Source organism: Rousettus aegyptiacus, unplaced genomic scaffold (genome assembly GCF_014176215.1).
Source record: "Rousettus aegyptiacus isolate mRouAeg1 unplaced genomic scaffold, mRouAeg1.p scaffold_m13_p_5, whole genome shotgun sequence".
In the NCBI taxonomy this organism is placed as follows: domain Eukaryota; kingdom Metazoa; phylum Chordata; class Mammalia; order Chiroptera; family Pteropodidae; genus Rousettus; species Rousettus aegyptiacus.
Window position 1 is genome coordinate 109515783 of NW_023416308.1, and position 25351 is coordinate 109541133.

At 36.6% G+C, this 25351-nt stretch overlaps 3 protein-coding genes across 3 annotated transcripts; 1 reads left to right on the forward strand and 2 right to left on the reverse strand.

Annotated features, from left to right (window-relative positions):
- Positions 1–1399: 1399 nt before the first annotated feature.
- On the reverse strand, positions 1400–17195 carry LOC107506961 (olfactory receptor 4C45). Its single transcript, XM_016137910.2, has 3 exons — positions 17162–17195; positions 3292–3337; positions 1400–2576 (listed from the first exon to the last, which is right to left on the reverse strand). The coding sequence occupies exon 3, from the start codon at positions 2536–2538 to the stop codon at positions 1618–1620; it is 921 nt and encodes a 306-aa protein (XP_015993396.1). The 5' UTR covers positions 2539–2576; positions 3292–3337; positions 17162–17195; the 3' UTR covers positions 1400–1617.
- On the reverse strand, positions 10129–11573 carry LOC107506962 (olfactory receptor 4C5-like). The gene has a single exon (XM_016137911.2). The coding sequence runs from the start codon at positions 11444–11446 to the stop codon at positions 10508–10510; it is 939 nt and encodes a 312-aa protein (XP_015993397.2). The 5' UTR covers positions 11447–11573; the 3' UTR covers positions 10129–10507.
- Positions 17196–22216: 5021 nt separating the features above from the next.
- On the forward strand, positions 22217–24943 carry LOC107506959 (olfactory receptor 4C12-like). The gene has a single exon (XM_016137909.2). It carries the CDS (start codon positions 22771–22773, stop codon positions 23698–23700), a length of 930 nt encoding a protein of 309 aa, XP_015993395.2. The 5' UTR covers positions 22217–22770; the 3' UTR covers positions 23701–24943.
- Positions 24944–25351: the final 408 nt, after the last annotated feature.

Below are 25351 nucleotides of genomic sequence, written 5' to 3' on the forward strand. Positions count from 1 at the left end.
GCTCTTGAAACAGGTTCTGCTCAGGCATCTTCCAGTTGTTCCAACCAGCTCCCCCATTATAACTGCAGAAATATTTAAGGGCATTTTTATCCCAGAATAGAGTTGGTGATGGACTAGCTCTCGCTGTTCAGAGATCTGCTCCCTGGCCCCATTAAGTTTCCTTGCTGGGCCAATAACTCACTGTTATTTCGTCCATACTCAAACAGATGGCGTTTATGACATATTTTGAAATGATGTGAGGCTGAGGCAGACATTTGGTCCCACCATGATCGTGGTTAGTGAGTGATAGTAGCAGTGTTCGTGGGCTTTGCCTTGTGCTCTGGTGACAATTCTGAAGGCTGTAACAATGTCTGAGCAATTTCACTATTTTTTAGCTGACTCTTTCAATATAAATCATTTAGTTTTTAAGTATGTAATGTTATTTCCCTTTTACAGATGAAAAAAAAAACAGGTAAAGGCACTTGCTTACATTTACAAGGCTAATTAAAGTTGGAGGCAAGATGAGAAACCAAGCTTATTTGATCCAAGGCTCTTAATCTTTAAAGCATAGAAGTAGTTCCAGACAGAATTTCACTATGTTCATCATACAAATTCTCTTCTATAATCCAGATTCATGGTCATTGTTGTCCAGTTCCATGACACATACTTGTCCTTACATGACTGTATAGCCTATTGTTCCTAGGCTACAAGCATGTACATCACATAACTGTACAAAAGAACATGAGATTAAATCAAGCATAGAAGAAAATGATGTAATTAAGAGATGCAGTAAACGAGGTGTATGAAGTGGCAGCTGGCATGACACGGCATACTGTTCTATGGCAAATGTTTTTTGCAAGTAGGAGTACACTCAAATGATAAAAAGTATAGTATAGTAAATACATAAACAAGTAACAGTCATTATTGTTATTATCGGGTATTATGTACTATACATAATTGTATGTGCTGTACTTTTATATGACTAGCAACATAATCAGTTTGTTTATACCAGCATTGCCACAAACATGTGAGTAATGCGTTGCTCTACGATGTTATGTTAACTACAATGTCACTAGGTGCTAAGAATTTTTCAGCTCTGTTATCTCATGGGACCTCCATCGTTCATGTGGTCCACTGTTGACCGTTTTCCTCTTTTAAAAGAAAATAAAAATTCATTCTAGCTGTAGTGCTGGATATAAAGAGCGTTCAGGAATATTGCTGTTGATCTGTTTCATATCTACAACCAGGGCGACACTATGACTTTTGTAGGCCCTTGGTACTTTTGTCCTCGTTGGTTCTTTCCTCCATAAAAAATATTAAAAATTATATTTTATGACCTCATTGGTATAAAGATGAGTATAATCCAAGTCATATTTGATTATATTTATTTTTCTTCTTATTTTAAAAGTAATGAAAACATTTCATGGGCTCGTAAAAGTGTTGCGGGCTCTAGGCATGTGCCTACGATGCCTTAATGGATATGTCAGCCCTGCCCATATATGGATATGTGGGCTCCTGAAGAAAATTGATTCAGACAGGATAGTTGACTGTCCTGAGTTTAATCAACGAAGAAGGGGAATAAATCTCTATAAAATATCACTAGATTTTTTTTTTACCTAAGTGCTCTAATCACAAGATTTAGTCATCATCAGTATTCATCATTTGTCCCCAGAGCTTCTTCATGACAGTTTTTACTTCTGCATTTCTGAGGGTGTAGATTAAAGGGTTCAGCAGAGGAGTTACTATGGTGCAAAACACAGTCACAGCTTTGTCAGTGGGGAAGGAGGCTGTGGGTCTTAGGTACAGGAATGAACAAGGTACAAAGAATGAAATGACAACAGTGACATGAGAGGCACACGTAGACAGGGCTTTGCGACGACCTTTAGAGCTATGAGTCCTCAGGGAGCGCAGGATGACAACATAGGATGCAACCAGCATAGAAAAAATGAGCAAGCACAATGAGCCACTGTTGGCAGTAACCAGGGGCCCCAAAGTGTGCGTGTCTGTGCAGGCTAGCTCCAGGAGAGGTATTAAGTCACACATAAAATGGTCAATGACATTGGGGCCACAGAATGGTAACTGGACTATGTACAAAATCTGGATCCCTCCATGAAGAAGCCCTAAAACTCCAGCCATTCCCACCAGGAATCCACACACAGGTCGGCTCATGATGGTCATATAGTGCAAAGGCTTACAGATGGCTACATAGCGATCATAGGCCATGGAAATTAACAAAATGATTTCAGTTCCAGCAAAGAAATGTTCAGCAAAGACCTGAGTCATACAGCCATTGAAGGATATGGCGTTCTTTTTGGAGATCAAGTCAAAGATCATTTTGGGTGCTATGGAAGAAGAGTAGAAAACATCTATAATAGACAAATAGGACAGAAAGAAGTACATGGGAGAACCCAGGTCTGGGCTGATGAAGATGGTGACTGATATGAGCAGGTTACCTGTCAGTGTGATCAAGTAGGTGATTAAAAACACAGCAGATAAGACTTTCTGCAGTTCTGGATCCTGAGTCAGGCCCAGTAGGATGAATTCTGTCACATTCCTCATCTTTATCAATTCACCTGGGGTTGTGAGCACGTGGTCATCTGGAAAGAACACAGTATTTCTGAGTGAAGATATTTTAATTTCAGTACTAAAATATTTCATCACCTTTTCAGTCCTCGTCTCTGGGATTTGTGGAGCTACACCTTCCACTCAACTCTGCCATTTTGTAGATAGTTGTAAAGAAGACTGGAAAGAGATTAAATTTCTTTTTATTTATATTAACTAAATACCTTACAAACACCACAATAAAAGTAAGGTATTATTATGAATATTGACTTAATGGTTGACTTCTGAACTTTCTAGCTCTAAAAGTCTCACAGATAGCTTTTTGGAAAAAATGTTTCATCGGTAACAATTATTTTGAAATTATACTTGTCTAATGGAATGAATATTTATAGGTATGTGGACACAACACTCTTTTAAAAGTCAAACATGCACCAGATATGAAAACACTGAGCCTTCCTATATCCATACCAGATGTGTTCTGTGAGCTGTTTTTCCTTTCTGTCAAATGAGCGCACATGCACATACAGAGGCAGAGCTGCAGATGAAGTTTTTCCCTTTCAAAAGACCAAGGAAATATCTTTATAGCACAATTCTTTCACGCTCAGTCTTTCCACATCTTTGAATGTGGACATGCTAGTGGTGCAGATTTCCCTGAAAAGTTCTCAACATTTTCTAAATGAATTTTCTGTGCAGTTGGTCTTTCATCACACATAGAATAACGCTCTGGATTAGATATATTATCCTACTTACATTTTATAAATGAAACGAAGGGAGTCACGAAATTTCCTTGAGGTTCCTATTGAGAAGATAGAAAAGTTAGGGTCACCTAGGATAATACAACTTGCCTTTTTGTCATAAGTTTGATCAAGTAAGATGAACTCGAAGTTTTTATTGCTAACTGGTGGAAATATTGAATAAATACAAGAATACATTCTTTTTTGGAATGATGTGTACATGGATTTTCAAGAGTGAGTAGATGTTGTTACAAAAGATCATAGGATATTTTATTCTTTCTCCCCCTCTTTCTCCTTTCTCCAGTTTCTTTCAAAAATATAACCACATATATTTCCTCAAAAATTTTTTGAACACAGAAGTCAGCATCATGACCGCTTAGGTTCAGTAAAGGTGAGGAAATATATCTTTACTTTTCAGGAAAGCTTAGTCTCAATTGTTTCGTCTCTATCCGTAGCTGCTCTTGATGGTGACTAGGTTAGATGTAATCTTAATAGATATAGTCCACAAATTCTAACTTCAACGTGGCAACTTGGAAGTCATGAAAAGGGAAGAGAATTTCAGATCATTAAAACAGAAACCTACAGGATTAACTAACAGGATTAACTACTTAATGGGACATAAATGTAACAACAGTGTTGCACATGTGACTTTAGTAGTTCTCCCAGCATCTTGACTGGCAATTTGTTAATTTATTTTTCTATTGACCTTTTCATGTCATTGTGTCCAAAATCATTTTTTCAGAGAAAGATTCAAGTCACGGAATCTAACTACAAAACTGTTTCAGTGAAAATAAATAGGCTAAATTAAGTTAATCTGTTTAAAATTGGGGAAAAAAGATTAAGTTACCACTGACCTGGATCTAGTTGATCGTGGGGTTCCTCGGTTTTTAGATCGAGCCCAATCATCACTTTCTTACCCTGATGGCATATGCTCCACATCCACAAATAGACTCCATGAGCTAACAGTGGGACACTGGAACACTTATTTATTTCTCTAGGGAACTCTCCCAATCTTGGACATTTTAATTGATTTTGGTTCCCATTATCAATCTGGATTGACTCAGAAAATGAGCTATTTTAGGAAACTTTAGTAGCTCTAGGATTTCATTTCTACTTATCTTCTTGGCTTCCTATGAAAGTATAAACACAGCTTAAAACTCTACCTGTTTTCAGATAACTAAGAAGTATATTCACCCTAAATTAAAAATGAGAACAATGAAAAAAGTTTTAAATGAGGAAAAGTTGGGATATGGAACTATAAAATGTATAAGTGAATCAAATCAACTTGATTGGACATTGTTTTCTCAATCAATTCTGCTAAATTTTTGTTTCCCAGCAAGTCTGTGAGCAATATGGAGAGAATTCGTTTCATTTTTGATTTAAGTCCTCCTCCTAACCTACCAAGCTTGGGAGAGTGTCTCCCAAACGAATCTTCAGCTTGTTGGTACTGCTGCTGCCATCTACTTAAAAGGTCTTTCTTTGTAATTCTTTCTTCATTGACTCTAGACTAATGTTTAAATAGGCTTCCATAAAGCGTAGGGTTTGGTAATCTATTGACCTCTCAAGTCCTCAGAGGATTAGTAATTGGGTCTGTTGAAATATTTGCTGAGGCATCAGTCAGAGTCTTGCATTTACTCCCACTTGGCACCCACAAACCTAATTAGAGGCTAGTGTTTAGTGCTGTTTGAGAAATGTAGTTGAGCTTTGGTTAGGCATGTGTCTCTGGCTATAGTTCAGGATGGGACTTGGGTATGGGAAGTTAGCAAGTTTCGTTATAGGGCTTTGTTGCTCCTTTCGACATCGATGAGCCTGGCATAGGCTGTGGGTGGTTTTAGGCATAGGTCAGAGTTCAGAGAATGTATTTCTCTCTGAAAACACGATTGTTTTAAATGATGGGGCTGCACTGTGAATGGAAGCGGTAGTCTTCAAGCTTATATGCCAAAATACCCTGGAGATTGTGACATTTTATTAGTGAGTGACTTAGAATAGACTTAGATGGCAGGATTCCTAGGTACCAAAGATTGAGTCATTTAAAAGTTATAGACATATCAACTTCCTCTGGAATGAGTACCTAGACGACAGATTTTCAAGATGTGTTCAGGGGAATGTAGCTTTTCTCTCTTCTCTGTGGAGAGAGAATCTTGGGGAAATACAGTAAAGTACTGCGTTTTCACACAGTAGCTGTTGAGGAAAATCATACTCAGCCAGTTGCTCATGTATAAAAACATCCAGACGTAGAGAATAGAAACGCTACAATCTTCTCTCCCTCGGCTTCTGAGGCGATAAAGATCAGACTGGAACCCGGCAAAGAATCACCTTTCTTTGTTGTCAGCCTTTACCTTTACATCAAATTGACACACTTCTGAAGACCAGAACCAGAAAAGGAAGCAACACCTTCAGCTCTGTCCTACAGTTAACAATTTTGCTCCTCTGTTTGCTACCAACCTTACTCACAGTGTGTCCATCTCCCTCAGTATTTTTTTTATTGTGGTAAATTATAAATAACATAAATTTCCTAATTTAACCATTTTAAGTATACAGTTCAGTGGCATTAAGTATATTCACATTGTTATGCAAACATCAGCAACAACCATCTACAGAAAATTTTCATTGTCCCAAACTGAAACTCCATATCCCTTAAACAATTACTGCTGATTCCTCTCTTACACCAGCCCCTGGAAACCACTGTATTACTTTCTGCTTCTGTGGGTTAAATTATGTTAGGTACCTCATAGAAGTATTAATTATTGTATCACTGGCTTATTTTACTTAGAGTAATAACCTCAATATTCATGCATATTTTCACAAATGGCAGTTTCCTTCCTTTTTGAAGGCTGAATAACATTTCATGTATATATGTATACACCACATTAAAAAAAATCCATCAATCTATTGGTGGAAATTTAGGTTGTTTCCACATCTTAGCTCTTGTGCATAATGCTGAAATGATCGTAAGAGTGCAAATAATTCATTGAATCCTGATTTTAGTACTTTTGGATAAATACCCAGGAGCGAGATTACTGGATCACATGGTAGTTTTATTTCTAATTTTTTGAGGAACCTCCACGCTGTTTTTAATAGTGGCTGTACCAAATCATATACCTAACAGTGCACAAGTATTCCCTTTTCTCACATCCTTACAAACACTCGTCATCTCTTGTCTTTTTGATAATAGCCATTGTAACAAGATGTGGAGTGATATATCATTGTGGTTTTGATTTACATTGCCCTAGTGTTTAGTGATGTTTAAAACTTTTCATTTGTTGGCCATTTGTTTATCTTCTTTGTTGTAATGTCCATTCAAGTCTTTTGCCCATTTTTGAGTTGGGCCATTTTTGCCACTGAGTTGTACAAGTTGTTTATACATTTTGGATATTAACCCCTCATCAATTACATGGTTTGCACATATTTTCTCCCATTCTATAAGTTGTCTTTTCACTTTGTTAATTGTGTCCTTTGTTGTTTAATGAAGTCCCATTTGTCTATTCTTTGTTTTGTTATCTCTGCTTTTGGTGTCATATCCAAGAGATCAACGCAGATTCCAATGTTATGAAGATTTTCTGTTCTGTTTTCTTCTAGGAATTTCACGGGTTCAGGCCTTACATTTCAATTTGAGTTGAGTTTTGTATAACATGCAAAATAAGAGTTCATTTTCATGATTCAGCATTTGGTTGTTTTCTCAGCACCATTTATGAAAAAAAGAATATCCATTGTATATTCTTGGCATCCTTGTCAAAGATCAGTTGACCATATGTATGCTCATGGGTTTATTTTTTGGTTCTCTATTCTGTTCCATTGGTCACCATCTTTGTCTTTATGTCAATAGCATACTCTTTTAATTATTAAGGCTTTAAAATATAAAATTGAAATTAGGAAGTATGATACCTCCAGGTTTGTTCTTCTTTCTCAAGACTGCTTGTTTAGTGTCTTTAGTGGTTTCATATGAATTTTATGATTGCTTTTCTATTTCTGTGAAAAATGCTTTTGGCATTTTTACACGGATTTTGTTGACTCTGTAGATTGCTTTGAGTAGCATAGGCATTTTGATGACATTGAGTCTCACAATCCACGGACACAAGATATGTTTCCATTTATTTGTGTCTTGTAAAGTTTCTTTCATCCATGTCTCATAGTTTTGTTTATAAGTCATTCACTCTTTTAGTTAAATTTATTCCTAAGTATTTTATTCTTTCTGATGCTATTGCAAGAGGGATTTTTCCTTAATTTATTTTTATAAAACTTGTTGTTAATTTATAGAAACACAACTGATGTTGTTGTTTTATCCTGCACTTTATCCTGCAATTTATCGATTAGCTCTTAACAGTTTGCGTGTGTGGGTGCATGTGTGTGTTTGTGTGTGTGTGTGTGCGTGCACACGCGCACAGTATTTATGGTCTATATATAAGATCATGTCATCTGAAAATAGAAATAATTTTACTTCTTCTTATTTTATTTGGATTCCTTTTGTTTTTCTGGCCAAATTGTTTGGATTAGAACTTCTAGTACTATCTTGAATAGAAATGGTGAGGGTGGGAATCCTACCTTGTTGCCAGTCTTAGAGGAGAAGCTGTCTATTGTGCACTTGTTGAAGAAAGAAACTATGCAGTTGTTGAGTTTGATGTTTTCTTTGGATTTGTCATATGACTTTTATCATGTTGAGTAATTTTGTTTTATTCTTGGTTTGTTGAGAATTGTTATCATGAAGAGGTATTAATTTTGCCAGATGCTTTTTCTGCATCTAACAACACAATCACGATTTTGTCCTTTGTTCTGTTAATGTGGTATATGACATTGTTTGATTCTGATACATTGATTATGCTTGCATCCCAGGCATAAAGTGCATTTTTTTGTGCTTCACATTTGGTAGCTTGTATGTTTCTAGAAATTTATCCATTACCTCTAAGTTACCCAGTTTGTTGGTATATAATTGTAGGAGTCTCTTACAATCCTTTTATTTCTTTGACATAAGTTTTAATATCCTCTTTCACTCTGATTTTATTTATTTGACTTTTCATTCTTTTTTTCTCAGTCTAGCCAGTTTGTTAATTTTGGTTTTCTTTTCAAAACACCAAGTCTTTGTTTCATTGACTTTTAAATTTTTTTGCTAGTATCTATTTTATTTATTTCTACTCTAATCTTTATTAGTCTTTCCTCTGCTAACTTTGGGCTTGGTTTTCATCTCTTTTTCTCATTTCTTGAGGTACACTGTTAGGTCATGTAAGATCTTATTTTTTTTTTTTTAAAATGTAGGTATTCATCACCATAAATTTCCCTCTTAATATTGCTTTTGCTGCATCATGTTGATTTTGGTCGATAGTTTTTTCATTTTCTCCTGTCTTTAAATATTTTTTAATTCCCCTTTTCTTTTTTAAACCATTGGTTGTATATCAATGTGTTGTTTAATTTCCATGTATGGAGAAATTTTCCAATTGTTTTTCTGCTGTTGATTTCTAGCTCACTGGATTGTGTTCAAAAAAGATACTTCGTATGAGTCCAGTCTTTAATAATTTTTGAAGACTTTGTGACCTAACATATGATCTATCCTGCATAATCTTCTATGTACACTTGAGAAGAATGTATATTCTTTGGCTATTGGATGCAATGTTCAAGATATGTCTGTTAGGTTCATATGGTCTATAGTGTCGTTCAAGTCCATTGTGTTCTTACGAATTTTCTGTCTAGATATTCTATCCATCATTGAGATTGAAATGTTGAATTTTCCTACTATTATTGTATTTTGTCTATTTCCACCCTCATATCTGTTTATATTTGCTTAAAATATTTAGATGTTCCGATGTTGGTTGCATATATATTTCTAATTATTATATCTTCCTGGTGGGTTTACCTTTATCGTTATATAAAGATCTTTATCTCTTGTGATAATTTTTGTCTTAAAATTATTTTGTCTGACATAAGTATGGCCACCCCCGCTCTCTTTTGGTTACCATTTGCCTGAAATATTTTTTCTGTCACTTTATTTGGAGCCTGTGTGTGTGTCCTTAGATCTTAAGGAAGTCTCTTGTACAGTCGAATCTTTTTTGTAAAATCCATTTAGCCACTCTTTATCTTTTTTGGGGAGTTTAACCCATTTACACTTAAAGTAATTATGGGTAAAGACTTACTATTGCCATTTTAGTTGTTTTCTGTCTTATAGTTCCTTTGTCCCTCTTTTTTTTTTCTTACTGCCTTTGTATTTTTTGACTTTTTTTTGGTATTGCTATGCTTTGGTTCTTTTTCTTTTTTTCTTTTGCAGATCTTCTTTTAGCTAGAGTTTTTACTTTTAGAATGGCATTGTGTCTATATCTGAAATTACTTCCTATCTCATTGGCGTACAATTGGTTTGAAATTTTCTTTTCAAATTTGAATTTGCAGACTTCTTGATCACTCAGCTATCATCAAATCTCTTTTTTGTACCAGATACTTTTGTTCCTATTAGCTAAGGTACAAATCTATGCAATAAAAGCTACTTTGGAGGTGAAGTGATATATAGAATATGTTTGGCAAAAAGTACTCCACAAATTGTTTTTGGCTAGGGATATCATGTGTGAGATTGCATTTTGGCTACACCTGGAAGAATCTTATATCCCTCTATAGCTTTATTTAAGAATTTAAGAATTTTAGAATTTAAGAATTATTTTAGAGGAAATAATTTATTCTGGGAAGAGCCTTGAGTACAATGTAAAAGGCGCCCCCTATATTTGTGTAACATAAAAGCATTAACTTTGGAATGAGTCTTGCCTTAATGACTCTCTCACTCTTCAAAACCCATTTATTTTTAGTTGATCTTTATCTCTTTATCTCTTACAGTAATAATTCTACTTTGGCTACAGTTGTGGGATGAAAACTGTGCATTTTCAACAAAATACTAAGCTATTAGGCCTGTTCGTTTAAATTTTTTACTTACTTGGCCTTTTGGTTAAATAATCTATACCCGAAACTACAGAGAACCGTTTTACTGAATACATAAATTTGGCGATTTTCCATACATTGTGTCATTTCATGTGAATTAGCAATGTCCCTTGGATCAATAATTTGTAAATACAAAGAAGTTTGTATTTGGAAGAAACTTTAGTCATCATTTAATCAACTATTAATATTTTATGAAAGAGAAACAATTAGAGGTTCCAGAAATCAAGCAGAATGTTAAGTACATATTTTGACATCAAGACCATTACCCTTTCTGTTAGTCACACTTATTCTTAAAATATGTATAGATTTTGTTTTTATCTTCTCTATTCACATGAATTTTTACCCAGGAATATTCTTTGGCTCCAGAGCATTCTTATGGCATTTTTCACCTCCGAGTTCCTGAGGGTGTAGATTAAAGGGTTTAACATGGGTGTTACCATAGTATAAAACACAGCAACTGCTTTATCAATGGAGAAGGTGACCATGGGCCTAAGGTACACGAATATACAGGGTACGAAGAACAGGATGACTACAGTAATGTGGGAGGCACAGGTGGAGAGAGCCTTCCGCTGTCCCGCAGTGTTGTGATTTCTTAGGGAGCAGAGGATTAGGACATAGGAGGTGATAAGAATAGAGAAAATGAGCATACACATTAGTCCACTGTTGGCAGCAACAAAAAGTCCATAGATGTGTGTGTCAGAACAGGAGAGATTTAGCAGAGGGTAAAGGTCACAGATGAAATGGTTAATGACATTGGGGCCACAGAAGGGCAACCAGACTATAAAAGTAATTTGAATCAGAGCATGAAGAAATCCACCAGCCCAAGCCATGGCCACTAGAAGGCCACACACTCGTTTGTTCATCGTGATCATGTAGTGCAGGGGCTTGCAGATGGCCACGTAGCGGTCATAGGCCATCACTGTGAGCAGGATGATCTCAACTCCCCCAAAGAAATGTTCAGCAAAGAGCTGAGTCATGCACCCACTGAAGGAGATAGTTTTCTTTTCAGCGAGTAAGTCAAATATCATTTTTGGAGCCATGGTAGAAGAGCAGCAACCATCTATGAAGGACAAGAAAGAAAGAAAAAAATACATAGGGGAGCCCAGGTTTCGGTTGGTGGTGACTGTCACTACAATGAGTAGGTTGCCTGCCACAGTGAGAAAGTAGATCATTGTAAACACAGCAAACAGGAGTTTCTGCACATCTGGGTTCTGTGTCAGGCCAAGCAGGATGAATTCTGTCACATTGTTCATTTGTGCCATGAATCCACTTTAGCATTTGGATAATTGATTTATCTGTGAATAGCACAAGGATCTCAATTGTGGCAGATAGATTTTGATCAAGCAAATAATTTCCGTCAGATTTGTTTTCTGTAAGACTGATGGAGACCCCAAGCAGATAAACCCAGGACTTAAAGTTGGGCATTATTATCATGTAATGAACTCAGCTCCCCGCCTGCCTCCCTCCCCGCCCCCCCCCACACACACTCTTTCTCTCTCTCTCTCTCTCTCTCTCTCTCTCTCTCTCTCTCTCTCTCTCTCTCTCTCTCTCTCTCTCGCAAACATAAATAGACTCATTCATATACATAAACATGGTTTTATGACTGTTGTCATTCCAGGCACCTTTCCTATACTTGTATATGGTTGGATATTCTCCCAACAATTGCCATAATATTTTACCCCACAGAAAAACAGGAGTAAAGAGAGGACCTGTAAGAGAAGCAGAGGCTTGAATTCATGCGTCTATTTCCACATGTCTCTTCTCTTGTTTCTTGTACTGATGAGGCTAAGCTTCAGAGTTCATTACTCTTGTTATTTTTAATTTGTTTCCGTGTGAATATAAAATATCAGGTAAATTCATTTTAAAACTAGGAATAATGTAGTCACATTCTAGAAAAAGGTGAACCGAGTGAATGTCTGAGTTTCTAGTAAGATATACCTGGCAGTTAGATTAGGAACTTATCTACGTTTAAACAGAATTGTCTAAGGATATTATCAAACAAGAAGGAAGAAGAATATTCTGAAGAGTACAAAACAGACCGCATGATGTAATGCAGAATTCCCCACATTTATTCTAAACTTTAGAATTCACTATTTGGAGAACTTCTGTCATGGTAGGCTTTAGGGGCATTTTGCTAATCAAAACTTGATTTAAGGAAGACCATGAAAGAGTCTCTGGATCTACTGACAAAAGAGATACTTTTCAGGTGAAGAAGAAACAAAAGCATCATAATTTGTAGGACAGAGTTTGTTCTTTATAGTAAGATAGTTATTTTTTTAAATTCTGTTTTCACTGATTAGCAGCCATGTGATATAGACCTTAGTCTTATCACACCTAAGCTTTCTCCTGTATAAAGTAGGAAAAATGATGGAAGGCATAGAGGAATTGAAGAATAGCATTATTACATAGCCAAGTTCTAAAGGTAAACATATAGCTTTTCCCACACTCCAAATTCTTGATTAGAGAATAAAAATGAAACTCCCCTACATATCATTATAATAATTATTTGATTATTATAATAAGAAAAAACATAAATAATAAGAGTAAATAAATAAGTGTTCAACTCAAGAGGTTTGAAAACAACCAGTTATATTCAGAAAAAAAGTTGAATGCAGGAGTCAATACATCAAGCAATAGAAAAATATTATACTTGATAAATTTGAAACCTTTTTAGGATTTAGTATTTTAAAAATACAGATAAAACTGATGAGTACAGGTAAGGTCAATACAAAACAAATATGATCAATTCGCAAAAATATTTTAAAATAATTAAGACTATTATGCATAGTTCATAAAAGATTTTTCAATAACTGGATAGGCAGTTTTCAAAATAAAGTTTCTCATGTCATCACACACACAAAAGAACAGAAAAAGAAATAAAAGAGAAAAGCTCAAACAGTGTATATTAAAGTCTTCCAAAAAACAGAGATCTATTAAAAAACAGAAAAACAACTATATATATATAAATACATATACTCTCTGGATAGAGAAAAGCATTTTAAGTAAAATGCAATGATACACACACACACACACACACACACACACACACACATACATACAGGACAAAACTAATGGATCCAACTACATAAAGATAAGGAACACACTCGAAAAATACTTGCAACAAGTATAACATAACCATTAACATAGAAATAGTTTTTATAAGAAGGAGATCTACTCTCACCATTATTAAAATAAGGGCAAAACTAATACAAAGATAATTATTAGAAAAAACATTAAACATCTAAACTATTCCTGTATTTCATAAGTCATCAAAGAAATACAATTTAAAAATAGTGAAATTCTTTTAGTGGGCAAATTGACAAAGATTTGTGACAGTTAAATTACTCATTGCTGGTGTGTATTGATATAGAATATTCTGGAAAGAGTTTGTATACAATAAGAGCTTTATAACTGGTCATGTCCCTTTGTCCAGTATTCCTTATGCTTAGGAATCTATTACAGATTAAAATATGGACAAAAATTATGTTTATAGTTTGTTTTTCACAATATATTTTTATGGTAATGAAAAAGTAAAAATCCAAATGTCTATATAAAGATGGACAATTAATGAATTACAGTTGTGAAATATCAGGTGAACTTGAAGTTATTTGCAATAAGAATGGTATGGGAGGATTCTTCCAATTTAATATTGAATGGAAAACACAAGTTATGAAATGGCTTATATGTTATCTAAATTGTCCAAAATGACATATGTACATAGAAAAGTATTAAAAAAGTACATAAAGCCTAATAGTGATAATTTGAATTATGGGTTAAAGACAATTTTTTTATCTTTAAAAAAATATTCTGACTCAAGTTTTCTACAAAATGGATATATTACATTTATAATGAAAATAATTTAATAATATAATTCTTTCTTAGCTCAGGTCTGCATCCATAATATCCTTACTGCTTTTCTCAGTAGGCTAAATATGCCAGTCATTATTAATAAAAATCTGTGACAGTAAATCTCCTGAAAAAAATACAAATAAAGTAATCACAGCTTGTACCTACCTCTCTGAATGCATTTGCAAAAGAAGTAACAGGTTCATTCAGTAACAAGGCATCTTGTTTATAGAGCGTACTTTGCATGGAGGTAGCAATCACTGACCCACTGCAAATGGCTGCTTTGCAAGTTCATCCACTTTTATCTAAAGTATAATATTTCCTTTACTCACTTAATAACTTGATAACAATTGCTGAGAGAGACTTCCTAACAATGCTGAGTTCATGGTCTGGATTTAGTTTTGTAGTATAGGATTACGGCATCCTGTGAGTGTGAGGCACAGCATCCTAGGTCAGATAATGATATTTTTTTGGTCAGACAATTTTCAATGTTTAGGCTTCAAAAGAAATTGGTGGGGGGGGGGGGGAGAAAACCTAACTATTGGAGGACATCTCTCTCTATATATATACATTTGCCAGTTTTTTCTTGGTGACCAGATGAAGTATATTATAAAAACAAAAAACAATAAAACTTGATCTGAGATCTAATCTGATTTAAGCCTTGAAAATAGCAGACTGTGTTATAGCAGAAAAATTAGGGATTGTAAACACCATGAAACGGGCAACAAAAGAAAGTGTCTTGGAGTAGCAGGTCCCGGAATGAACGTAGCTTTTTTAAGCCTTTTTCTTAGTAAGGCTGTGCTCTGTCTGGAGATAACTCTGTTGGTCCCTGAGAGTCTGTATCCAAATGGGTTTGAAACTCAGAACCAAACAGTTTCTGTGATCTGTGGCTGTTTATGCTTATGTAGCCTTCCTAGTTATGCCCTTGCCAACATTTTCACATGTAGTTTCAGGAAATACTTTAATGAGTATTACTTAAGTACAAGGAGTTAGGGAGGTTCTGACCTATCAACTCCCAGAGGATTAGAATTAGCAGCTTCAACTAAGATGGCAGCCAAACCAGGTTATCTTTTCTCTCTTGTGACCATGACTATGTGACCAAGAGGGTAGGGGGAGAGCCATCTGTGCTGGGTTAACAGCCTTTCTATTACCGTGTTTAGGAAATGATTCTAAAGTCAGGGACCTAAAGCACAGGATGTTCTAGTCATGAGAGTATGGGTGTATGAGCCAGCCAGAGTCTGTCAAACAGCCTTAATAATACCTGTCTCATATATGGGGAGTATTGAACGAGGTAACATGTGAAAACCCTAAGTGCAAAACTTCTACTAGAATGCCCTGAGGATAGACACACGTGGACTCGAGAACTGCTCTTTAGTACAATATACATATGGCGTGTTATCGAATTGTACACTTGAAATGTATATAATGTTATCAATGTTAAGAAAATAAATTTAATAAAAAATAGTAAAAATCTGAATCATGCTAAAGAGTAAGAGTTTTGCTTTCTCATCTATTTGCTATACTATGTGATCAAGGGCAAATTACTCAGCCTCTTTAAAAGCGAATTCTCGTATCTGATAAAGGTACCTATCACAGAACTCTGTATGGTTCTACAAGATTAAGACGATAAAGTGCTTAGATTGGTGCTTGGCCTAGAGCGAAGGCTCACTGTTTATTGTCATTTTCTGTTATAGGAAATTAGATTTCATGGTATGACCTATTGAGGCTTTTGGCAAAAATTAACTCAAACATATAGCTAGCTTATCTTCTTTATTCTTATGGTTGGTAGAATCTGGGAAAATATAGAAATAAAGAGGGAAGAAAAAAACTCAAGTATTAAAGAGTTGATTTCTGATTCATAAATCATTATAATTCTCAAATCTTTCTATGAGTGACATTTTTTTACTAAAACAATCTGACACAAAAAGTTTTTGAAAAGGTTGTAGGAGATAAACAATGATATAATGAAACTAACAAGTAATGAGCACTCTGTATTTATGTTACTCTGGTAAGTATGGTATTTTGTCGGATTCTCATACAATACCTATGAAGGAGGAATTTGTAATTCTATTTATGTACAAGAAATTGATGCTCACTGTGAGCTTTAATTGGTCAAGGTCGACAAAGCTGAAATTTGGTAGAGTTTGGATTTAAATACACAGTGATCTAATTTCTAACCTGAGCTCTAACCATTCTCTTAACATGGTGCATTGGACACCGATTCCGTGATGCGTCTCATGCACTGGGAATGGTGGGAGAGGAGGAACTCATTGAGACCAGCTGTACATTCTTTAGAGACTTTGGTTCTACCACCAGTTGCAGGCGGGACACATTTCTTAGACGGATCCCATGTGCAGCAATGACCATAAAGGAGAGCCAAAGAGAAAAGAGAACATCTCTTACTTCTGCTCCTATACTTGTCCCCCATCTGAGAGATCTGCCTAGGCAGTATCTTGGAGGTTTTGGTTCTGGAAATTTCCTGATGACTGCAGAGTAGAAAGGAAGACTGAGCAGTAGTTCAGACTTAGGACCAGAAACATCCTCTACATGAGTGGAACACGGTAGAGTCTTAGATAAATAATACAGCACAGACATGAACCTGGGTGTGATAACCAATTCTGTTTACTGTTATTATATACATGTCGCTTAACTTGCCGGAACCTGTAAAACAGCTTTACACACATTGCGATTACAAGATAGCATATAAAATTATCCAACTAGTGCATTATGCATAGGAAGTATGGAAAATGTTTTCTGAAATAAATGAGAGAAATTTTTGCACTTTCCACTACCACGATACTTTTGGGTATCATTATTGAATCCTGGCTAAGCCATGTGAACTAATCCTCAACTTCTCTGTCTCAATTACCTCTTTTGCAAAATAGAGATAATAATATTACCTCATAGGGGTTATGAGAATCAACTTAGTCACTGAAGTGGGACATGAGATTGAGGGTGAATATATTTCTAAATGGGAGAAACTTGATCATGTTTAAATGCCTGTGGGAAGAGCTAAGGGATGGAGAGAGAAGGGAGGTAAGAGACAGAGACAGAAGAAAGAGAGAAAGAAAAAGACAAATTACAGTTATAGGAGAGAAAGGAGAGTAACAGAGACACATAAGGTATATTACCTGTTGCCCACGGAGTAGCTATTTCTCATCTTCAGTCTTTCTAACAAAACTCTAAAATCTAGTGTGGAGAGAGCAGCTTTCTCCTACGAAGGCTGTCAAGAAGCCTTGGTAATTGCCTACGATCAGGCCTGAAAATCAAACAGGCTTTTGGCCAAGAGCCAGACTCCTCATACAGGAAATCTAGACGTTTATGTAAACAAAGTATTAGACATAACAATTGAGTTTAGCAAGCATGGTGGATAAACACATAACCTCAGCTAGCAACCAACCCTACATTCCCTCTCCGTCCAAACAACAAAAGAGAACCTTAATATAATGTTTCATAATTCCCTCTTCCAACCTATCAGCACCCAGAAATAAGAACCTGGCTCTTGTTCTCACTGTTTAGTTCTTTAGAATAATAACTAAAAAAATACAGTAAAAGATGCAATAAGAGAATTAAGATGGAACACAATAAAAAATATTTTTAACCCCAAAAATGCAGTAATGGAGAAATAAAGACATAAAAAGACAGGACAGACCTGTAGAAAACGAAGAGCAAAATAGAAGATCTAAATCCTACCTTGTCAGTAATTACATAAAATATAAATGATTTAGAATGCCTAGTAAAAGGCATAGATTCACGGAGTGGGAAAGAAGACACCATTCAAATATATTTTGTCTGTAAGAGACCCACTATAGATTCAAAGAAATAAGTGGAATGTGATTATATGGAAAAATATATACCAAGCAAACAGTAGACAAATGAAAGTTAATACTAATATCTGACAAAATAGACTTTAAGCCATAAATTGATACAAGATACCAAAAAGGATATTTTATAATGATAAAATATTCAATTAATCAAGACATAACGATTGTAGACATATGTGCAGCTAACAATATATTCTTAGAATATATGAATACATGTATATGACTGGCACAGTAGAAAGAGTAAATAAATAATTCAACAGCAGTTGGAGACTTGGATATCCATCATTCAATATGGTCAGAAAGCTTGCCAGAAGTTAAATGAGAAAACAGAATACTGATACAATGCTATACATCAATTATAACTAAGAAAAGTCTATAATGAACGCCGTTCAACAACAGCAGAATATAAATTCTTCTCAAGTGCCCGTGGAATGTTCTCCAGATCAGGCCATACGCTAGGCCATAAAATAAGACTCAATAAATTGAAAAGTATTGATCATACTAAGTATGCTCTCTGACTATGGGGTAGTGAAATTAAAAATCACAACAGGAGGAAATTTTGGAAATTCGCAGAGATGTGGAAATTAAACAATATATTCGTGAATAACCGTGGGGCAAAGAGAAAGTCGTGAAAGGAATTAGAAAATACTTTGACATGGATGAAAATGAATACATAACATACTGTAGTTTATGAGACGCATCTAAATCAGTGCTTAGTGGGAATGTTAGAGCTAGAAATACCTATCTCAATAAAAGAAGAAAGATCTGAAATCCATCAGTAGCCGAACCTTTCTCCTGAAGACACTGGAGAAAGAAGAGCAAAATCCAACTGGAGCGAACAGAAGGAATGAGATAACAAAGAGCAGAAACAAATGAATTAGAGAATGCAGAATACGAAAACAATAAAAACAAAGTGGATTATTTGCAAAGATCATCAAATTGATAAACGTTCGGCTAGATTGACTGAAAAAGGAGATGGAAGAATCTAATCCCTAAAAGCAGGAACAAAAGTAGCGACTCAGTAATGGTAGGTGCTGCTATTCCTATTTCTCCTGGATCTCCCTCCAGTGCCTATCTGTACATTTAAATGTAGCTGGTCCTTCAGCCCTTATCACATGTGCTTTAAACATCACCCTCTAGGCTGCTGAGCACTTGCTTCAGTATGTGTTTGCAAAATGGCAGAATACAGTCAACTGTTTCAATCTCCACTGTCCCGAATATATTATGTGTGAATAAAATTTAAAGATATCTGTCCGGATAAGACTCCCGTCATTGAACGGCCAGAGGAGTTAGTAGACTTCCAAAAGTAGTCAACGCAAGGCATAAAAATTGACCTTTTTATATTTTTACGTCATGCAAGTTGGTACTAGAATTTGAGCCTTCATTTGGCTTCCAAGTCTAGATATTACTCTGCCTGAAAATATATGGAACTGCAAGTTTCCTACAGAGCGTGTCCTGATGTGTTCACAGTATAGCTGAGAGATTGATGCAGTACCTCAACCTCCTCTGGTGATTTCAGCCAGTGAAGAAATTTCCTCAGGGATGCAACCGGAATGAAACTCCGTGTAATTGTTTACACAGCATTTAGAATCCTTCATGTCCCACTTCGTGATACCCCAGGGCTTATAAGAGGAGAGATTTATCGCATAATTTTCCAGACCAGGAACCCAGGCTGTTAATATATGTTTAAATGGAGAGAAAAGAACCAGGCAGGTATAGATGTGTTGTTTAGAAAGGAATTCTCCCAAATATCTGTTTCTAAGGTGAAATCTTTAAAAAAACAGAGATAATTAATTCCTGGGAGGGTCAATCCTTTGATAAAAAAATAGGTTCTTTAATGTTCTTAGCATCCTCTCTGAACACTCAAGAAGCTCTTTCTTATTTTAAGTATAGAATAAGGGGGGATTATTAAGTGATGGAAATCTTTGTATCTCTTATTCTGTAGCTATATAGCATGTACTGAAGATTCCTGTTTGTACCTAGGACTTTGGGTTTCAAATTCAACATCTAATTTTCCCCCTTTTGACTTGAATCTCCAGTCTCCAAGGTTTTGGAGCTTTGAAAGTGCAGGCTGAAATAATTAGAAGAAATTCGTGTCACATTCTCTGCTTCCTGTAATATTGTCCAGTCAGTAGGGGCTTGAAAAATATCCATTACACAACATGATGTTTGAACAGATAGATGGAATGTTTTTTTTTCTGGTTCCCGAATATATTGGATATTCTCCTTAACTACAGAGGCAACCACAGTAAGTTAAGCAGAATTGCTGATTTTTAATCCAGTTTCTCACATTTCCACTTTCTACCAAGCGGTTTATAATTAAAATCATTAAGGCATTACTTTCTGATATTTGATGGGGAATCAGTTTGAGATGTTTTAGGATATTTTGCAGAAATATTTGTTCTCACTGTATGGGAATATATCTATATTATTAGGAACTTAGGGATCCCTGAGTCAAGTTCTGGACTTTTGAGTGCGAGACAGTGCAGTCGGATAGCAGATTGGACCTGGATGGGCCCCTGAGGGTTACCTCCGGGGGTACGGCATATGGTGTGATGGCTCGAATATTCAGCTACTCATTTCATTGAAACAGTGCTCTGACTTTGATAATTTACCGGGAATAAAGAGAGGGAAATTCCTCCCTTATGCCGATAGGAGAAGAGAAGAGAATCAAATGAGAATAAAGAAGGGAAATTTAAGGTGAAGTAGAGATAGGATGTGTGACAGTCACTGTGGTCGAGATAGGTTAGTACAGAACAGAAGGGAAAGAGAACATTTGGATTCTGTTTCTGGAAAGAAATATTCAGCCCTAAAACTGAGATCCATAAGAAAAATGCATTAAAATACGGGGTCTGTAAGGAAAGACTGTACCTTGTGCTGTGGTTGGGAATCTATATTCACCTCTAGGCTCAAAGGCACTTTTTATTCTGACTCCAGTCAAACATTTTTGTATGTTGTTCCAACCAGGGAAGATCTTATTTCTGCTGCAATGGATTGTAGTCCCAACAATATGACGGAATTTCTGCATTCTTGAACTTAGTTCTTTTTTTTCGGTCAAGACAGGTATTGCTACAGGTAAGAGATGAAAATCGATTCTCTTTGTCACCCGAGTGTGATTTTTCCTTGTATGTACACTTGTCTAAAGTCATCTTAAGGGAGGCAAGACGTGGTGGTGGAAAAAAGATGTACTGTGTTGGGCATTAGAAGACTTATGTTCCTCTCGTGGTCTGATACTATACAAATAGTACATTTCTTTACACTTGACTTCTCTGGGCCTCAGTTTCCTTATCTTTAAATTCAAGCTTTGAGTGGATTTGTAATGTACAGAATTCTAGGGCCTTGTCCAGTGGACCCTAAACTCATTAACACCTGATCCTACATTTCATAGGTTGACAAAAGCACTGCTATGGATTTTACGTGGTCACAGGTGGTGGCGTTAGGTACCAACTTTCTTGTCCAAACTCTGGCATTGCCGAATCCCGGAAGTAAACTGGATCCGTACTGGAGAGGTACTGAGTGTTAAAGAGCTGGAGACAGTAGAGAACAACAACTTGGATTTGGATACAGGTCCTTCTACTTTTTCTTTTTTTATCATTATGACTTTGGGCTTGTCATTTATCTTCTCCTAATTACAATTTTCTTTTCTTTGAAATAGAGACAACAGTGTCCCAATCTCAAAACATTGTTATGAAGATTGAGTGAATAATGCATGTAAAGTACTTAGCATAGTGCCTGGCATGGGGCAAAATCTCAACAAAAATCAGCTATCATAGGAACTACTAAGGTAACAGTAAATCTCTGCATGCTGTTAAGAAAGGGGAAAAGTCAAGTTATAATGTTTGCATTTCAGAATGTTGAACATATAGAATATAAACAAGTGACGAAAGTTTCTTTGTTTGGAAGAAGTTAGTCTTCTTAGATCTTTGCCTTTCAATTGCAGGGCTCTTTTATTAACGTTCAGGGCCTTCCTGCTAGTTCAGCACTTTTCTTCATTTCTCATTCTTTAAAAGAATTGGTCTTAGCAGATTCGATAGGTAATAGGCACAGTGTTGGTCTTGGGCTAGGACAGAAAAGGAACTGATTTGTGCTTGTGTCTGTCAGTTAACATAGGACATCAAAGACACTAATTCTGACATAAGTCCAAGCCGTTTCTGGATGGTCTGGTGCAAAAGGAGGCAGGTGAAAATTATGAAAGAGAAGAGTTTTAATAACATATTCTAATTAGTTTAAGATTTGCAAGAAACGGAAGTAAGGAATCAAATTTGTGGTTCTGTCTGATTGTGATCATGAAATCTGACCTTTGAAAGAGACCTTTAGGAATTTATGACAACATATTATAATCAGTTGTTGGTTCTCCCAAGGGCCACCTGCTCTAGAGAAGAGTCGGCAATTAGAAATGCACTCAACTTTCTTCTCAAGGGTTCTTGTGTGTGTGCAAAGACTCTGATACAGTGGGGTATCTGGAAAGGAGAGAGTATCCTGGGGCTTGGACTCTAAGGCCAGCTTCTCAATGAAGCATTTGTGGGATCATCTGGAAGAAGTTTCCTTTCCACGTACCTCGTTATGTACCTTGCCCATGTGTAACAGGGACAATTCATCTTACCCTTCACTGTCTTTGTGTTTTAGGAGTACATTAAGATGTAGAGGAAAAGGACTCTGAGGTCCAGGAGAAAGTGAGAATTAATCATGGCAAAACTTAGTTTTAAATATTATCTTGAAGTTTGATCGAATGATATGTGTATTCTTCATCATGCAAATGGAAATAGACTGCATTTAACTTATCTGGTTGACTGTACAGACTTGACTTATTTACTATCTGTATCAATATGTAAGTTCTTTTTCTTTCCTTCCTTTTCATTTTTTATTTTAAAGGTAAAGCATTCCTTTCTGGAGTTTTTATCACCCACACTGCAGAGATGGATCAGAAAAGGAATGTGACCGAATTCATTTTAGTGGGCCTTACACAGAACCCCAACATGCAGAGAGTAGTGTTTGTGATATTTTTGGTTCTATACATGGTAACGCTTTCAGGCAACCTGCTCATTGTGGTTACCATTAGCACCAGCCAGGCTCTGAACTCCCCCATGTACTTCTTCCTGACTCACCTTTCCTTGATAGACGCAATTTATTCTTCTTCTTCAGCTCCTAAACTGATTATGGACTCCCTTCATGAGAAGAAAATGATCTCCTTTAATGGATGTATGGCTCAAGTGTATGCAGAACACATTTTTGGTGCCACCGAGATCATCCTGCTGACAGTGATGGCATATGACCGCTACGTGGCCATCTGCAAACCTTTGCACTATACAGCCATCATGAGCCACAGGCTGTGCAGGCTTCTGCTGGGAGTGGCCTGGACTGGAGGATTTCTCCATGCAACCATTCAGATTCTCTTCACAGTCTGGCTGCCCTTCTGTGGCCCCAATGTCATAGATCATTTCATGTGCGACCTGTACCCTTTGTTGCAGCTCGTCTGCATGGACACTCATACCCTTGGTCTCTTTGTTGCTGCCAACAGTGGGTTCATCTGCTTGTTAAACTTCCTCCTCTTGGTGGCCTCCTATGTGGTCATCTTGCACTCTCTAAGGACCTACAGCTTGGAGGGGAGGCGCAAAGCTCTTTCCACCTGTGTGTCTCACATCACTGTGGTCATTTTATTTTTTGTGCCCTGCATCTTTGTGTATCTACGCCCAGTTGTTACCTTATCAGTTGATAAAGCCGTGGCTGTGTTTTATACCATGATTACTCCTATGTTAAATCCTTTAATCTATACCCTCAGAAATGCTGAAGTAAAAAATGCTATGATTAAACTCTGGAGGAAAAAGGTGACATCTGGTAATGATTAAACAGAATTATTGCGCATCATAGGTAGAAGTAATAGAAGTAAATTAGTCCAAGCCTCTTGACCTACAGATGAAGACATCAGCTTTATCAAGGGATTGGATAATACTTGCAGATAGCCATGTAAGCACAGAGATAAAGCTTGGAGTGGAACCCAGACTAAATGTCTCTCATCCCACACACACACTTGCCATCATAATTTACTGCCTCTTAATAAATATTTATTACCTGGAAATATGAAATATCTTTAGAAGATAAAAGGTATGAATGTGGAATATTGGATGGGTATTAAATTATGTTATTTTGTAGCCTTGAGACATTGGTTACTACTGGGATTCCAATCTTGTAGAGAAGGTGGAATTATTGTTCATTGGATGGTGAAGTTCAGTCGGTTGCCTTGGGCCAGAATTGGTTCATAGCAGCCGATCAGCGACTAGCAAGCAGGAAAGGGACTGGCTAGCTGGAAGCTTCCCACTGGGGTGCTGGTGGGCTGAGGCTGGTGAACAAGGAGCTGTGATCTGGACTGGCAAGAAGGGAACAAGCCTCTAGGGTGCAGGTCGACCAAGGCTCCAGTCCTTCGTTGGCCATTGGTAGGTTCTGGTACAGTGGAGCTGTGAGGTGTTAGCAGCCGAAAAACACAGCAGCGGGGGACATGGGTGCTGTGGCCCAGTGAAGGGGATGGGAGTTGGACATAGCAGTGTGCACAAAACTCTGCATCCTCGCTGGTACCACCAGAGGCTAGACCTCCATCCTTTCGCACCGAAATCATCACAGTAACCTCCTAACTGCTCTCCTGCTGTCAGTCTTGTCCCCTTCCATCCATTCTCCATCCTGTAACTGGAGTTATTCTACAACTCAAAGCTAACTATCACCTACTAGCTTAAAAAACCTTTCAGTGTTTTCTCTATGGCAGTTAGGATTGAGCCATAACACGATTGCAAAACCCTTCTTGATCTTCTCCATTCTTATATCTGCAGTGTCATGTCTTGCCACTTACCCTTTTACAAGCTTGATAAAAGCAGAGTGTCCTGCACCCAGCCGTAGGTTCAATAAGTAAATGTTTAATGAAAGGATGAATTAATAACGCTAGCTCTATTGAATTGATTAGGTTTCCTGCATACATTCTCTCTCTCTTTTTTTAACCTCCTGGCCTGTTATGTATTCCATCTCCTAAGACATTGTCCTCCTACCTTGTGCCTATTCACTCTGGTAACCAAACTCCCTTTATCTGCTGAGTTCTGTTTTTGATGCCTTCTTATCTAGAAATCTTTTCCTGGCCCCTGCAGGTATTTGTTGTATGTCCCTCCAATGTGGAGTAATATTTTATTTCTTATAACACTGTGTTGTAATTTTCTGCTACTTCTTCGGAGACTTTTAATGGATCCCAAGCTCTGCAAAGGCAGGAACTGGGTCTCTCTTATTCACCACTGTAGCCCTAGCAACTGTCAACATACCTGTTACTTTTTAGGGTCAAAAGTATTTGTTCATTAGTGAATCAAGGACAGAAGAAATGAAAGCAACGTATTTATCCTGAAATATCTTTATGTGTAGATTGAGCCACATCTCTTTAAAAATAGCTTTTAATAATGAAATAGAACCCAAAAGTAAACTGATTAATGGAGAACTATAACATAAACAGGTTATGTTTATGTGGTA